Genomic DNA, 16,015 nt, shown 5'->3' with positions numbered 1-16,015 from the left:
ATTATAATGCTTAAGCTAATTGTACACTATTTTCTGAAAACTCCCATATATAATGCCTAACTAAAAGTTAATAATTACCAGAAATGAGGACCTAATAGTTCTTATATTACAAGTACACACTTGTTTATTCTTTATGTGTCATACCTATGCAAAATAACTTTTTATTACCGATTACTGATATTAAACATCATTAGGTGATTAACCACTGATCTAATATACAATATGCAAATATAAATAAATAATAAATATTATAGGACATTACTACACAAATTCACTAAGTCCCACAGTAAGCTCAATAAGGCTCGTAATGTGGGTACTTAGACAACGACATATACAAATACAAATAAGTTTATTTCATTACTTTTTACAGCAGTTCACAGGCATATATATATAATAAATACATACATATTTATAAATACACAAATAAATATAAAACACCCATGACTCAGGAACAGATATCCGTGCTCATCACATGAAAAAATGCCCTTACCAGGATTTGAACTTTTGAACCCGGGACCATCGGCTTCATAGGCAGGATCACTACCAACTAGGCTAGGCAGATCGTCACATATATCAGATAAAGTTAAGCTTTTTACATCGATAAAAAATTCGATTAAATGCTAATATTTTCTTTAAACAATTCGTAGTCACACATTAAGTGTGGCATTTAGTAAGGGTAATAGTGTCTACAGTAACAAATATGTGTTTCATCGTCATTAATCTTCATTACGGTTCGCTTAAGCTACGAGTATGTGCGGTTAGCTTCAGGGAAGGCGACCTTATGTACGTGCGTATCTATTTGTGCCATCAAAATCTTGAAACTGTTTTATTGCAAAATAGAATGCTCGAACTTTGTTGTTTCGAGAGCCTTTGTCTAGTTACCTGGCTGCTGTATTAGCTCAGCTAGAGTGGCGTAGGTTAAAAGATTTATGAAACAAGTCAAGTTTTAAACTTTTTGTTTCTTCTTAGCGTTCCGTATTCGAAGGTATTCGTATTAATTGGGCAAAGCTACCTGGTGATCCGTTTGTATGGAGATCCCTGGATTAATTCCTCAGTCTATGAAACTTTGAAGGGATGTTCCCAACCGCTATATCAATTTTAGGAGACCCATGCATATTTTTTGATATCTGTTACTGAATCCGTCTGTACATAAAGTCTACTGGCTTATTAATATGTCACGTAGTAGACCGGCAACGCACTTACAACCCCTCTACCTTACCATCAGGCAATTTGTCTGCTCGTTTGCCTCCTGTCCTGTATCATAAAAAAAGACATTAAGATAACTTTAGCTTAAAGTACAGCTAAAAATCTTTGTTACCTGGTTAAGATTTAAACTCAAGCAAGTGAGCTTAACCAATCTACATAGTATGGGCAATACGAAAATAAAATCTGTCACTCGTAATTTAACCTTCGTATTGTACGGTGCACCTTGCACTTTTGTTATCACACTTATGGGCGTGGGCTAAGCTACTTATATAATTATAATTTTAGGCAATAATTGTAGGTTAACAAAATGCACTTGTTCTTTTTTAGGGTTCCGTAGCCAAATGGCATAAAACGGAACCCTTATAGTTTCGCCATGTCCGTCTGTCTGTCTGTCTGTCTGTCTGTCTGTCTGTCTGTCTGTCCGAGGCTTTGCTCCGTGGTCGTTAGTGCTAGAAAGCTGAAATTTGGCATGGATATATATATCAATAAAGGCGACAAAGTCGTACAATAAAATATAAAATTTTTTTTTTTTTAGGGTACCTCCCCTACACGTAAAGTGGGGGTGAATTTTTTTTTTCGCTTTAACCCTAGAGTGTGGGTTATCGTTGGAAAGGTCTTTCAAAACTAATAGGGGCTTTCAAGAAACACTTTTTGATAAAGTGAATATATTCGGAGATAATCGCTCCGAAAGAAAAAATAAATGTGTCCCCCCCCTCTAACTTTTGAACCATAGGTCCAAAAAATATGAAAAAAATCGTGGGAGTAGAGTTTAAGAAAGACATTAAATGAAAACTATAGCGGACATGATCAGTTTAGCTGTTTTTGAGTTATCGCAAAAAGTTTTCCCTTCATAGTAAAAATACTTATTTTAATTAGGTACTGATTATGCAAATTTGCCTATTTGTTTAACTCAGGTGAAAGGTACCGTTTCATCCCTTGGTTAACAATTTACTATACTTTAAGCTCCAGTTTAGCTTATTGTGACGGAAGAGTAACTACGGAACCCTACACTGAGCGTGGCCCGACATGCTCTTGGCCGGTTTTTTTATTATCTAACTAACGTTCCCTTTCCGGTATGTAAGCAATAATATCTAATCCACTTAACCGTCCCTTATCGACGAAATCCATTTCATTACTTCTCTTATAAACGCTGCATTAAATCCAACAGAGCATTGAGAACCTATAAACTAAAACATTGTTGCAAATCCATGCTCAAAATTACTTCTCAGTGTCGACGGGTATGAGGCGGTTCGAAATCATTTATCTAAAAGCCGCTCCCCTCTGTCATCAAAACTAAATCAAGTAGGGTGAGGAACATAAACTCGACCGCCCTTGCAGTTAGATAAAATGTAAAGGGAAGTTTGATTCACTCGTGTGACACTGTGCGCGTCACTTCCCCAGCCGCTCGGGCCCCGCGCTCGATCCGCAACAGACCTCCGAAACGACGTCTTTATGCCAGCTATCTCTCTATTTGCCTACGACTCATCTTATATCATATATCTCAGCGTAAAGGGTACTTAGTGGCACGATATTGGAAAACTCAACCTCTCTTCAGGTTTCCAAAGATCAAAATCCGTTCAATGGGCAGGTACAATGATACTCACGAATGTTATCAACGTTATACAAATAAAGTCCAAGTATTGTAAACAAAATCATGCTCCCTGAACAGCAATATAATTACATCGGTTTACATAGACTACATTAACACAAATAAACTAAAATATATTTCAGAGTTTAATTTCTTAGATTATGATGATAAATTTACCAATTTAATATTTAAGTACTCTGCTACTCATTCCGTAATTAGTTTTTGCAATTTTGCTAACAACAGGGCAGAGAATTAGTCTGAAAAAAGCATTTGCAGGCGTCTAAGCGGGCAAATACTGTCGGCGGGGTCTAAGGTGGAGGTTCATTCCGAGATGAGCGCGGCGCGGGCGCGGAGGCTAGCATCTGGGCCGGTAATTAAGCGCATCTGCCTACGTTCAATTTTGAAACGCGGTGGATGAAAGTTGCCCCTCGCGCCTTCGGGTCCATTCGAGAGGGTACAGCAAATTGCTAAACTTTCAATTAAAGAGTTGTTATTCAAACCGCTTCCGGTTTCTCGGTGGAATTATATTTTATTTCGCAACGCGAAACTTGTTTCTGGTTTTACTCGGCTACAGTTTTACGATTTCACAACGGGGAAGGCGTGGGAACCTATTAACAACTGTCCAATTTGAGTCATTTCTCAGATCGCTTAAACGTAGCATTGAACCATTGAAATTATGAAATTGTTATAATCTTAGTGGAGCGGGAGGCATGTTTTAATGGGGGATATTAATTTTGTTTCAGTGGTCCGTGTCGGCTGTGCGCTTTCAGCTCGATGCGCGTCCGGAAAGGGGGGAGGGAGCATGCTGCTGCACCTCTTGGTACTTAGCACCGCCCTCGCGGCAGCTACCACCGGGAAGCACGGTGAGTCCCTATCGACGTGTTATCACACACCCGCCCAAATGTTTGGCTCCATGAAGGAAGTCAGATATAAACAGCACAACGTAACTTTACACCATAAATCGTTATCATCAAATTTAACATCTCCAAGGCGCGGGCTGGATAAAGTCGAACTCTGCCCCTGTTTGCGTAATAATAATACCAAGTTGGTAAGTTAAGAAAATTTTCGTGTAAAATTTGCGTAAACCTTGCGGAGCTTGTTCACTTTTTCTGACTTTTCGTTAGATTATCCCTTACGCGGTTAGGCAGTAACTCAATTTATTAAAACGAAACGTTTCTTCGTCTCACCTGTTTTTTTATAATTCGAATGAAAGCGATTACTTGAGCAAAATTACAGAATTATGTTGTTAAAAGTGATATTAACTTGTCGAAACCAAAACTTCGTTTAAGTAATTTTAAAGTATACTAATCGCCAATAGCTATCATGAAACTTGTAGTAATTGGCCTTAACTCGAAAATGTATGTTATGCGAGGTAATTTATGCTTCAACTTAATATCCTGTCAATATTCTTTTACTTATAAGTAACATAATTAGCGTAGTTAATTCAAAGTTCTAGGTTAAAATAAATATGTACTGCTCAAATTTAAGGACTTGACCAATCAAGATAATCAGTCCCGACAACTTTTTAAACAATTTTTTAGGAATATACCACCATACCATAAAAATATTCTTTATTGAACATCAGTAACCAACGAATAGATGATGAGCATAGATGTATTACTGTACTCACAAATTAAGCATGAATAAGGTATAATCAAGTTTGGTACTAGTGTGCTTGTGTTGCTAACGGAAATATAAATGTTGGGACAGTTATTATGTTTGTTAAAAACATACACAGCAATAAGTATACTAGTGTTTATGGTTGTGTGTGGGTGTGTGTGTAAATGACAGAAAATAGTACCGTCAAACTAGCCAATTTGCCTATTTTTTTCGAAAATACGGTGTCCCAAAAAAACGAATATAGGTTTCAATTTTTTCTTGCCTACTTACTGCATCCATTATGTCCTTTACGGCAAAACAGCGTATCTATAGGAAATATGTAATTAGATACGCAGCATTGTGATAATATGCATTATTTCATTTTCATAAACAAATTTTAAATCAGCATCGTTCCTACTTTTTTGGCAATTTTAATACTGAGTAAAGTTATGTCAAGTTTTTGCTAACATTGCAACTATGGTTTTGATTATTATAATACAATTATTCCTACCTAAGTACCTACTTTAACGCAAACTAACTTTATTCGCCTTCCTTGTATTTTTTAAATATTTTTCCTTCCCCGTATGTTATTAGCGACTTGTAACTGCTTTATTTATAAAAGATAAACTACCGATGTTTAGTTCCTACGCTAGATCATAGAGCGCAACGGAGGCAACCAGCTACGTCGCTAAACTTGTTTTTTTTTGTCTATTGTAACTTTACTATTTATGTGAGTTTGTATCTTGTTACCTGATTTAAAATTTAACGAAGAAACTAAATAATATTATATTAAGACTGATAATGGATATAATGACCAAAATATGGTTCAGAGTTCAGTGCGTCGTGTATGTAAAAACGACGTATGGATATTAAAATCAAAGGCTCCATTTTCATTTGAAACGTAAATGAATGAAATGTCAATTTTTTCAAAATGAGTATGCTGATTTTGCCATATCCATGAACATTCTACAAAAGACAAAATAAAGAAGCATTGTCTGTGAACTAAGAACTGAATCCCTTGAGGTTTATGTCTTTTCGGATCAGGCGGCTTACCGGCACAGGCGCGCGGAAAACTCTTTTCCCTCATAAATATTTACTTTATGAAATAACACCCCAAGTTTACCTTAGTCTCACATGCCGGCTGGACGCAGGTGATAAGTCGATGCGACGAAAAAAAAAACAAAAATGTTATTTCGTTACCTTTATATTTCTGTTGAGAAATAATCCTGCTTCGTAAATATAAATATCAAAGGACAGCGCCGAGTAGCTCCGCTTTATCCCAGAGGCAAATAACGGACGTGCTAGGGGTATTTTTGTTTTCATAACAAATATACAAAAATGGCAAATTACGTCTTATTTCGGGCAGTAACTTGTAAAAACGGCAATGTTTTGGCTGAAATTAAAATAAGTCCTAAGGCTAGAGTAAATTGTTTAAGTTATTTTGAGTTAATTTGAAATTCTCTGTATGTACAGTGACCATTAGATACAAATTCCTAAATACCTAAGCTAGAAAGTGGGATTTTTAGCGCAAACTTTAAATACGTAAGTTTTCATTAAACTATTCAACATTTAGTTTGTTCGTACAACATGTGTGTACACATTTTGGCACCTAAATTACATTTGAAATAGCTTTTAAATTATGGTTACGGATCTACACATCATATATGTTCTCGTACTGTGCAATATTTTTTTCTTATTAATTAGTTATGTTTACTTGAAGCAGTAAAAGCTTGCGAATTGCAATCCAGAGATAGCGGGTTTGAGAGCCGGGGCTCGTACCAATGAGTTTTTTCGGAACTGATGTTCAAAATATCATTTTATATTTACTTGTCGCTTTTCAGTGAAGGAAAACATCGTAAAGAAACCGGAGTCATCCCAATAAGGTCTAGTGGCCCTCTGGTTTGGAAGGTCAGATGGCAGTCGCTTTCGTAAAAACTAGTGCCTACGCCAATTCATGGGATTAGTTGCCAAGCGGACTCCAGACTCTGATAAGCCGTGGCAAAAAGCCGGGATAACGCGAGGAAGATGATTAATTTTGTTAACTCATCTTATTTGTGTATCTCTTTTTAACTTGCCTCGTAGTTACTGTTTTAATAAATACATAGATTTTCTATCCGATCTCATAGGATAGGCTTTTAAAACCACTCAAAACAAACGGCCACGTTCACGTTATAAAGTTTTATGTTAAGCGTTCGAGTCAGGTACGAAAAATTAAAAGGGAGCAAAAATTAAATTAATTGGCCGATCATGACGGAGTTAATAAAATATTCATCGTATTCGGGCTGAATGATGCGAGGCAGTGGCGTATGAAACATTCACGCGCTTGGACGGTGTCCATCGGCGGGCAGCTAGGCGGCGCCGTAAAAAGTTACATCCAATTAGTGGCAATCGATGACGCGCGTTTTCCACTCGCGCGAGTGAGTTTGACAACCGCCTGTCATGGTTTAAAATTCAAATTATCCCACGGGCCGATTGAAGCGCACTGTTGCATAGCTGCTTTATCAGCGAGCAGTCAACGCCAATGCGTTGACGAGAAAATGGCCACAATAATTTTGTGGATTTAATACTGACATTTTCCTTTCAATTAGGCACAGTGAGCTCTAACAAAGGTGAAGCGTTTTTTGACTAATTGCTGCTGGGAAATGATTGTTAAATTTGACTGGGATTCTTCGGGTCCTGGGAAACAGAAATAAAAATGGAAGTTACTAATAGATATTGTACGACATTGCTTCCGCTTAATGTAATACATAGAAAAAAAACGGTAACGAATTTGGAAATACAATTACCGATATGATCGCAATACATTTGTTTTCGTGAACGGACCACGCAACTACAAGTTCATTTTAAAATATTATCAATAAATATGAAACAAAATAAATTATTCAAGGTAAATTGATTACGAGTAATCTCGTGCTCAAATTAATGAAACAGTACAGACCTGACGCCCAAGTTACGTCACGGGCGTAATAAGGGTTCTTAATAAAGAATGTGGCTTGTTTTAAGAGGGAAGTATACCACGTTATTGCCTATACAAAAAAAAAAAAAAAAAAAACGTTTTTCCACTTCAAAATATTTTCCATTTCTCATGATTTTTTTGTATGTTATTGACACAATGAAAAATTAGTTTTATTGATTGTCCTTTTATCAACATTTGCAATTTTTTAAAGCGAAACCTATAAACCTGGAATATATTATGCTGAAGCGATCGACATCAAAATCAAAATGATTTGTTAAGATTTAGTTAGTGGAAAACGTTTTCTCCCGAAATGGAGTTTCATAGAAAAAGTACCTTTAGTTCACTAAGATCGCATAGCTATTCGTCCCTCTTAAATAAGATGTAACTTTTTGTGGATCCCTTTCGTTACTAATTGACGATAAACTATGTGTATGATGTAAAACTATAACGTTATTTTTTAGGTGATCCGAATAATCAATCCTTTACTATTTTATTTCAGCATACTTAATTTTAAACTTAATTAATTTTTATTCAGCATACTTAATTTTAAACTAGTTTTATCATTGGATTTAGAGTCTGGGATTTAAATTATTCTCACTTTTCCCAACATTAACAACAATGGAGCACCTTGGAAGCGTATCGAAAACGGGACGCCACGCCCCTGGCAATAAATATGTTCAGTCCGCAATCATCATCAGTCTGACTTTTTGCCTTCTTCTATTTGTTAACATGAATGCTAAAAGAAAACTGCCTGCGTTGTAGTCTAAATTTAATTTTCACCGCCACGTCAACCTATAAACGCTGATTGTAGCGGGCCTCGTCGGGCGCAAAATTGTAAGGAATCGTTATGAAAGTAGTAAAGGCAAGAACCCCGTTAAAATAACGTCTTTCATCATAATAACATCTGTCTTTTTTTTTAGTCTCAACCAAAATTCTATGTGAATGTCTGTTGTAATGAAACTCCAATACTTTGTGCGTAAATTACATCGCATTTCTCTATGTATTGTTCTTGTCGCTTGTTTTCGCTTCGGCCTGAAACAGACATCCTATTGTAAATCTGGATGTTCTACGGGTAAAACATTACCTATAGCTCTCTACGTGACAATCGTAATTATTGTTTTATTAAAATATCTAATAAAACATTGAATAAAGAGAATAAAGATATCGTATAAAGATGAATCAGTTAGTGCGACATCAGACATGATGTCCATATGAATTATGATTAGATCGGATCAAGACTATGTAAATGTAAATATGTATTTTTTTATGAAAATGGCTCGGCAACTCTTCGATGATTCTCATTAATTAAAGATTCTCGTTTCATGAACCATTATGACGAGTCCAATGCTATATAGCCCTAAAATACATTCAGTGATAAATATTTCAAATGTTATTGTTCATCCTGACTGAATGAGTGACTGGCTGCCTATTTGTATTTGACTAATCAACGTAGCGCCGGAAGTATTGACGTTAGAAAGAAGTAATTTCACAGCAAAGGGTCACCTGTTCAGTTTAAAAAAGCATGGATCAGTTGAGATTTACCAGTAATCCGCTGCAGCGTTGTCTTATATGTATTGAAGAAAATGAGCCTGGATTCGGTACGTATCATATCTATCTTTATTTCTCTTTCTTCTTAGCATTTATTTTTTACAATATGAATATAAAAGTAAAATATAAAAACACATTAAAAATACTATACAAAACACATATAACCACATTGTCGGTACATATTATTATTATAAAACAAGGCCCACCTCCGCATCTGTCCGGTATGTTCGCGATAAACTCAAAAACTACTGAACGGCTTTTCATGCGGTTTTACTTAACAATATAGTGATTATTGAGAAAGGTTTAGGTCTATAATTTGTTAAGGTTTTACTTAACCCGTGCGAAACCGGGGCGTGTCGCTAGTTATATGTTAAAGTTGATTTATAAAAATTACTTACTACTTACTCCTTCATGTGTTTTGGCCTCCAACACGACTGCTCGCAACTACCTAATTCTGGTCCTGAGCAGTTTCTCGCCCGTCTTCAAACTGGAGCATATCCGTGTCCACCACATCCACCCATCGATTTCTAGGTTGACCGGCCGGGCGGTGTGGTGAGTGTATGGGGTATAAAAAATACACAGTAAAATATTCAGCATGCGACTCGCCTGTTGGTGTATTGTGATTTATTTGATTCATCTTTCCAATACATCAAAAAAAATAGCCCAATCTTACCCTAACATACCTTATTTACATCATAGAGTACCATTAAATGTACCTTGCATTAAGTATTACATCTTAGCTTCTACCGTCTACATCGGTTTAGCGGTGAAAACGTGAATTAAATAGGTAACTTTTACGAATACGAACGAATACTTTCACAATTATAATATTAAGTTGTTAGGACATGTCAATAGAAAATAAAGTTTTTCGTTAGTATTCAAAAAACTTTTTTAGTAATGCATTTAAATTTATTTGTATTCTATTAAAATTAATGAACATCCCAATTTCCTTAAACACAGACCGTCTGAAGTTGTTTTATAAATGTTCAAATATTTTAGGTAGCTTGAGTGAAATGTCTGTCCGGAATACAAATGCTGAATTCGTAGGTAAATACCTACATTTTCAGTTCAAGAGTGTTTTTTCAAAAGGGCTTGTTTCCAGTTTTCTTTCTTTTAACTATCAATGCTATTGTTTCATGTCCTAATGTGATAGGTTATTCAGTAGGTGGGGTATTAAAACGGAACAAAAATTTTATTATTTTTGCGTTACGGAGCACGGTTTATGAGATGTTGCCCTATAAACTTTTTTTTTTCACCAGGATAAGTTGTTTAGTCATTCAGAAATATTTATAGAGCTGTATCATCTAAACCGTGCATCGTAGCGCAAAAATAATCTAATTTTCATTCCTCTTTTAATAACTCCCCAGGTAATAATAATAAAAAATGCATAATGTCAGAATGTCATAACGAACCAAAAATATTGCTTATAGGATTTTTTTGATGGTTGAATGCCAAGACGTTGTATCACAATCTGACGTTTAAAAACAAAAGAAGATTGCTTTACAGGCTTAGGTGTGTAAGGTTGTATGAAATTCCTTTACATATAATCTTCACTTATCGCACCGGATACGTAGTATTTCCGGACGTAATTTAAAGTAAGGAATCTCAACATTACTTTGCTAGTTTGAGAAAAGCATGTTTAGATTTATTTAACCATATATGAAGGTATATCATCAAAAATTGCACTTTGTATTTCATCATACATTTTTTATAATAATTTTATTATACCCGAAGTTAAATACCACCATCTCATTATTACATATATAGTACTTAACTTAAATTTCTGAATAAAAATATGTATTTCAAAAAGTTTACTTTTGAAATGTAAATGTTACAACAAAACGGCTCAGTTCCTTAAGTTTGCATCAAAAGTGCTTAATTCTGAAATCGTATAGTAATTTAAATAATTATTTAGATAGATAAAGAAACGTATAAGTACAGTACCATAGCATTTATGTCAACTTACGTTAGTACAATATCGAAATTAAAGTAATAATTACGGAATGGAAACCGTGGATTTATGTTTTTCTCGATTTCCCGAAAAAAGTTTACAGAAGAAATGAGCCCTTTTGAAAAGACACTCCTCGGTTACGCTGTATACTTTTTTGGCAATCGACAGAACTTTAGTTTATGTTCTAAGTGTAAAAATGTACCTATTATTTTTAGTGTACATAATCCTATAAAAGCCTGTTACACAATTTACACAAATAAGTTACAATAACAAAGGCGAAGTTAGCGCTTCCAAGGGCCTCTATGACTAGAAATATGTTTATAAATATTCGAATTGAACAGAAGGTAATTAAGAAACGTCACTTTAGACACTGACATCACAGGACGATCATGAGACCTGTTGTAATGTATGGATCAGAATGCTGGGCGACGAAAGTGACGGATGAAAGAAGAGTGCACGCAGCGGAAATGAGAATGTTGAGATGGATGTGTGGAGTGACGAGAAAGGATCGAATTAAGAATGAGTATATAAGGGGAAGTTTGAAAGTAGCACCGGTAGCGGAGAAGATAAGGAGTGGTAGGTTAGCGTGCTATGGGCATTTAATGAGGAGGGATGAATGCCATATAGGAAAAAGAATGTTAGGAATGAATGTTGATGGACGGAGAGCGGATGGTAGACCCAAAAAAAGATGGATGGATTGTGTGAAAGAGGATATGAGAAAGAAAGGAGTGAGTGCTGAGGTGACGCAAGATAGAGGAGAATGGAAGAGAAGAACATGTTGTGCCGACCCCACATAACGTGGGATAAGGGCAGGAGGAAGAAGAGAAACTGACATAATATATCTAATATATATCGTATCTTTAGGAGAATACGTTTATACTAGATACAAGATACAGTGCACGATAATTCTAAATAAGATTATTCAAATACGAGTATCATTCTAAAGACAGTGTACGTTCGAATTGGTCTGATTGTATGCCGGCAAGGACCATGACTATTTTATATTTATAAGAAAGTTTTCTGCCATTGTAGCAGGTTTCTGCATTCATCAAAAATATATTATTTTTACAAGCTTTGTTTTAACTTGCCCTGTTAGTATGTTATTAATTTTGGAAGCAATTTTGCCAACTGCCCAATTTCCGATCGAGCTGAAAATTTGCATACATATGTAAGTCGGGTGACAATGCAATATTATAGCGCCATCAAGCTGATCTGATGATGGAGACAGGAGGTGGCCATAGGAACTCTATGATGAAACAACGCAACATAATTGTGTTTGGGGTTTTTAGAACTATCTCGATGAGTATTAGTTACCTGTGGTAAAAAAGTACCTTCCGCGAAATGAAATGAATCTCTTGCCTAAACTTATTTAGATCTTGCCTTTTTCAACAAAGGTTATCCTATTCATAAAAAAATTGTAACTTTCAATTCATTATTTCCAAAGCCTTTTTAGGGTTCCGTAGTCAACTAGGAACCCTTATAGTTTCGCCATGTCCGTCTGTCTGTCTGCCTGTCTGTCTGTCCGAGGCTTTGCTCCGTGGTCGTTAGTGCTAGAAAGCTGAAATTTGGCATTGATATATAAATCAATAAAGCCGACAAAGTCGTACAATAAAATATAAAAATTAATTTTTTTTAGGGTACCTCCCCTACACGTAAAGTGGGGGTGAAATTTTTTTTTTGCTTCAACCCTAGAATGTGGGTATCGTTGGAAAGGTCTTTCAAAACTAATAGGGGTTTTCAAGAAACATTTTTTGATAAAGTGAATATATTCGGAGATAATCGCTCAGAAAGAAAAAAAAATTGTGTCCCCCCCCTCTAACTTTTGAACCATAGGTCCAAAAAATATGAAAAAAATCGTGGAAGTAGAGCTTAAGAAAGACATTAAATGAAAACTATATCGGACATGATCAGTTTAGCTGTTTTTGAGTTATCGCAAAAAGTTTTCCCTTCATAGTAAAAAGACTTACTTTAATTAGGTACTGATTATGCAAATTTGCCTATTTGTTTAACTCGGGTGAAAGGTACCGTTTCATCCCTTGGTTAACAATTTACTATACTTTACGCTCCAGTTTAGCTTATTGTGACGGAAGAGTAACTACGGAACCCTACACTGAGCATGGCCCGACATGCTCTTGGCCGGTTATTTAAGTGTATTATCATCATTCTCTTACCCCAATTTCTTCGAGTTGTTGACATGGCATGTTATCTCCTCCCATATATTTCTATCGCCCCCTTTTCTATTTGTCATTTATTTGTCACAATGTCTATTCTCATTTCACCTCCTTCTCTCCCCCTCCTCCCCTTCCTCTTCCCCTTACCATATCTTACAGCCACTATGTTCCACAGCTTTCATCCCTAAATTAAATAAAAGCTGGTACAAATACCTGAACTGCAAAAACACCTTTTCGCAAGTCCATTAAAAACTGTTAACGCAGCATGGCTTGCTTCAGCTTTGCATGTCGTTGTGGAGCGACACCTTTATTTTCAGCGTGCCAGTTGGGAAGCGTCAATTTATTCCTTTGAGCGCGCTTCGAAAATTGACATTCAAACTAGGCTTAGTTTATTTTACATGATATTTTCAAGTATCATAAAAAATATGAGCGAATAATGTCTATAAAATTATTGAATATACATAGTTAGTCCAAAAGTCAAAACAAAGTACCAATTTACCTTTAATATAAGAAAAAAACAAATTCAAAATTCATTATAAGTAAATAAAAGCAGTCCAGCAAAGAAACTGTTTGGTGGAAAATGTTTATTATTATTTTAAAAATATACCTAAGAATATTGTGATTTGCTAATTCATAATATTCAACTCAAAAATAAAAACAAACGTGTAACCAAGGCTCGGAACCGGTTTTTGCTTCATACAAAAAATACCGGTGTTATTACGTTATTTTCCTTTCTTTGGTTAATTTCATTTTGAATAGGACAATCTAATAATACAAAGTTGTTACCTAAATACACGATTCAGTCAGAAAGAGCATAAAATAATTAAAAATATTGGGCAATTGCCTTCCGCGGCTATTGGGTTCCGTTCCGAGCCCTGCGTGTAGACAAAAACTGTACGTGCAATTTATTTTTCTATTCTATTACATATATTGACACAGAAAAAATATTATTTGGTTATAGTTGTTTATAATTTTTTAACGTTAATTAGCAGTAGGAGATTCGGCTTTTTAGTATACAATACAATACAAATACTCTATATTGCACACCTCGATACTGAAACAATACAAATAATACAGCGCATTAAGAAGAGGTAAACAACAGGCGGTCTTATCGCTAAAAAGCGATCTCTTCCGGACAACCTTTGGGTAGCGGAATTAAATAAATTTATGTCATTTCAGTAGGTGTTCCAGATGCAATAAAAGAAGTCTAGCACAGAAAAAACACTAAACAAAATAATATATCATATACAAATAGAAATAAAAATGATATATAAATACATATATTAAAATACATATAATATATATATATATAAGTAAATGCCAGCTATAAATATGGAAAAGGAAGCAAATAAAAGTATTATGGAGCTGATAAAATTTGAAGTTTAATGAGTCTCTTGAAAGAATTAGGACACTGAGCACGCCTTAAATCTATAGGCAGAGAATTCCATAGTCGGGTAGCTTGAAAAGTGAAAGAATTATTATAAAATTTAGAAGAGGATTATAGCCACTCACATGATTCCAGCAACTAAGGTTTCAACATTTCGCACCTCTAAAATGATCGTTGCAACTCGAGTTGCGAACGGAGTGTATGCGGTTTTTTATTTCTTATCTGTGAAGGGCTGCATAGATATGGTGTAAACATTTATTAAAATACAGAATACCAACGTGACAATATTTAAAAAATGTTTCAACCACATAGACATAACCACAGTATTTTTTATCTATGTTACTTTGCAAGTTGTTCGGGAAAGTGCGAGTGTTAAAAGTGCCGCGTGTTTTAAAATGCCGTAAGTATTCAAATTTACATATTTCTGTTAGTATTATATATTAAATTACTCCGCGTTTATTGGTCTATTAGATTAAAACTATATTTTAGACCTACTTAATATTGATGACCATAAAATCTCACTTCAAACCAATAACTCTGTAGATTTTTTGCGTGTTTCCTATTTTAATGCCCTAGATTTCTATGATTACCAAATATATCTTGAGCAACCTATAGTCATTAAATAGTTCGATTAATAAATTACATGAATAAACAGTAAAATGCATTAAATCACTGTGTATTATCCAGGATTAGCGAACAAACCATGTGACGGAAAATTGTAAGTACAAAAACAGCAACTGTGGTTGCTTAAAGCTTTTTTGCACATCGTAAGGCATGTGGTACACTAGACGTTGCATACGCGTTTTGGGGTGTTTGTTAGTACTTACTTATAATTTCTATTTACTAATATTTCTTATATATATTGCCCGGATCCTGGGGTAGCTTGCCGTTTTTCGTCTGGCAGTGAATGTGTTAAAAGTTCCTATTTCTGTTGAACATCTGCACCGCGCGACTGTTGTGCTCCGCCCTAAATAGGTAGCCATCTTTGTTTTTGACATGGCGCAGGTCAGTTTGCCGGCCGCCGTGTTGTTTATTTACGTTTGTATTCAGTATAATTTCATGTGTTAATAGTTACTATTTGCTTATTGTGCTTAATTTATTGTGAAGTGTATGTTATGGTGCATATATTATACGTGTTAGTGTAGTTATAAGTTAGTTCGGTTGTTGGTGATCGGCCGTTTTAAAAACACCAAAGTTTAGTAGGTATGTAAATACTCTTTTGTTATTTTAAGTTATAAAGCCACTATCATTGTCATAATTACATAAATTATGTATTTTATTTCAAGGTAATTAGTGTCTTAAACGGTTATTTACTATATTTTTGTACTTCAGTGTCTAAATTAGCCACAAAAAAATCACGAATATAGCACATAGTTACGCGCCAGGTGGAGCAATTCGAAAGTTCCTTATCAGAATTTGAATCAGTTTTACTCTGCAATTTTATAGGTGAGCTATCAAGGTGTTTAGTATCAATTAAAAGCTTATTAAGCCTTCTTTAAATTTAATAAAAAAAAAAGATATGTTATCGATTTAGATTTTTTATTAAAAATAGTTATCTAGTATAACTCGGAAATTATTCCTTTGGGTAAACTTCGTGAATTTATAATAA

At 35.0% G+C, this 16,015-nt stretch overlaps 1 protein-coding gene across 2 annotated transcripts in view; it reads left to right on the top strand.

Moving 5' to 3' along the window:
• Nucleotides 1-16,015, top strand: part of LOC133518928 (lachesin-like) — a 130,846-nt gene that overhangs the window by 43,608 nt on the left and 71,223 nt on the right. For both annotated transcript variants that reach the window (XM_061852719.1, XM_061852720.1), the window contains exon 2: nucleotides 3,538-3,657. In XM_061852719.1, coding sequence (XP_061708703.1) covers nucleotides 3,538-3,657 — 120 coding nt within the window. The remainder of the gene's footprint in view (nucleotides 1-3,537; nucleotides 3,658-16,015) is intronic.

This window comes from Cydia pomonella, chromosome 6, assembly GCF_033807575.1.
Source record: "Cydia pomonella isolate Wapato2018A chromosome 6, ilCydPomo1, whole genome shotgun sequence".
NCBI classification, from domain to species: domain Eukaryota; kingdom Metazoa; phylum Arthropoda; class Insecta; order Lepidoptera; family Tortricidae; genus Cydia; species Cydia pomonella.
The sequence above is the reverse complement of the archived record's forward strand: the minus strand, read 5'-3'. Positions and strand labels throughout refer to the sequence as shown.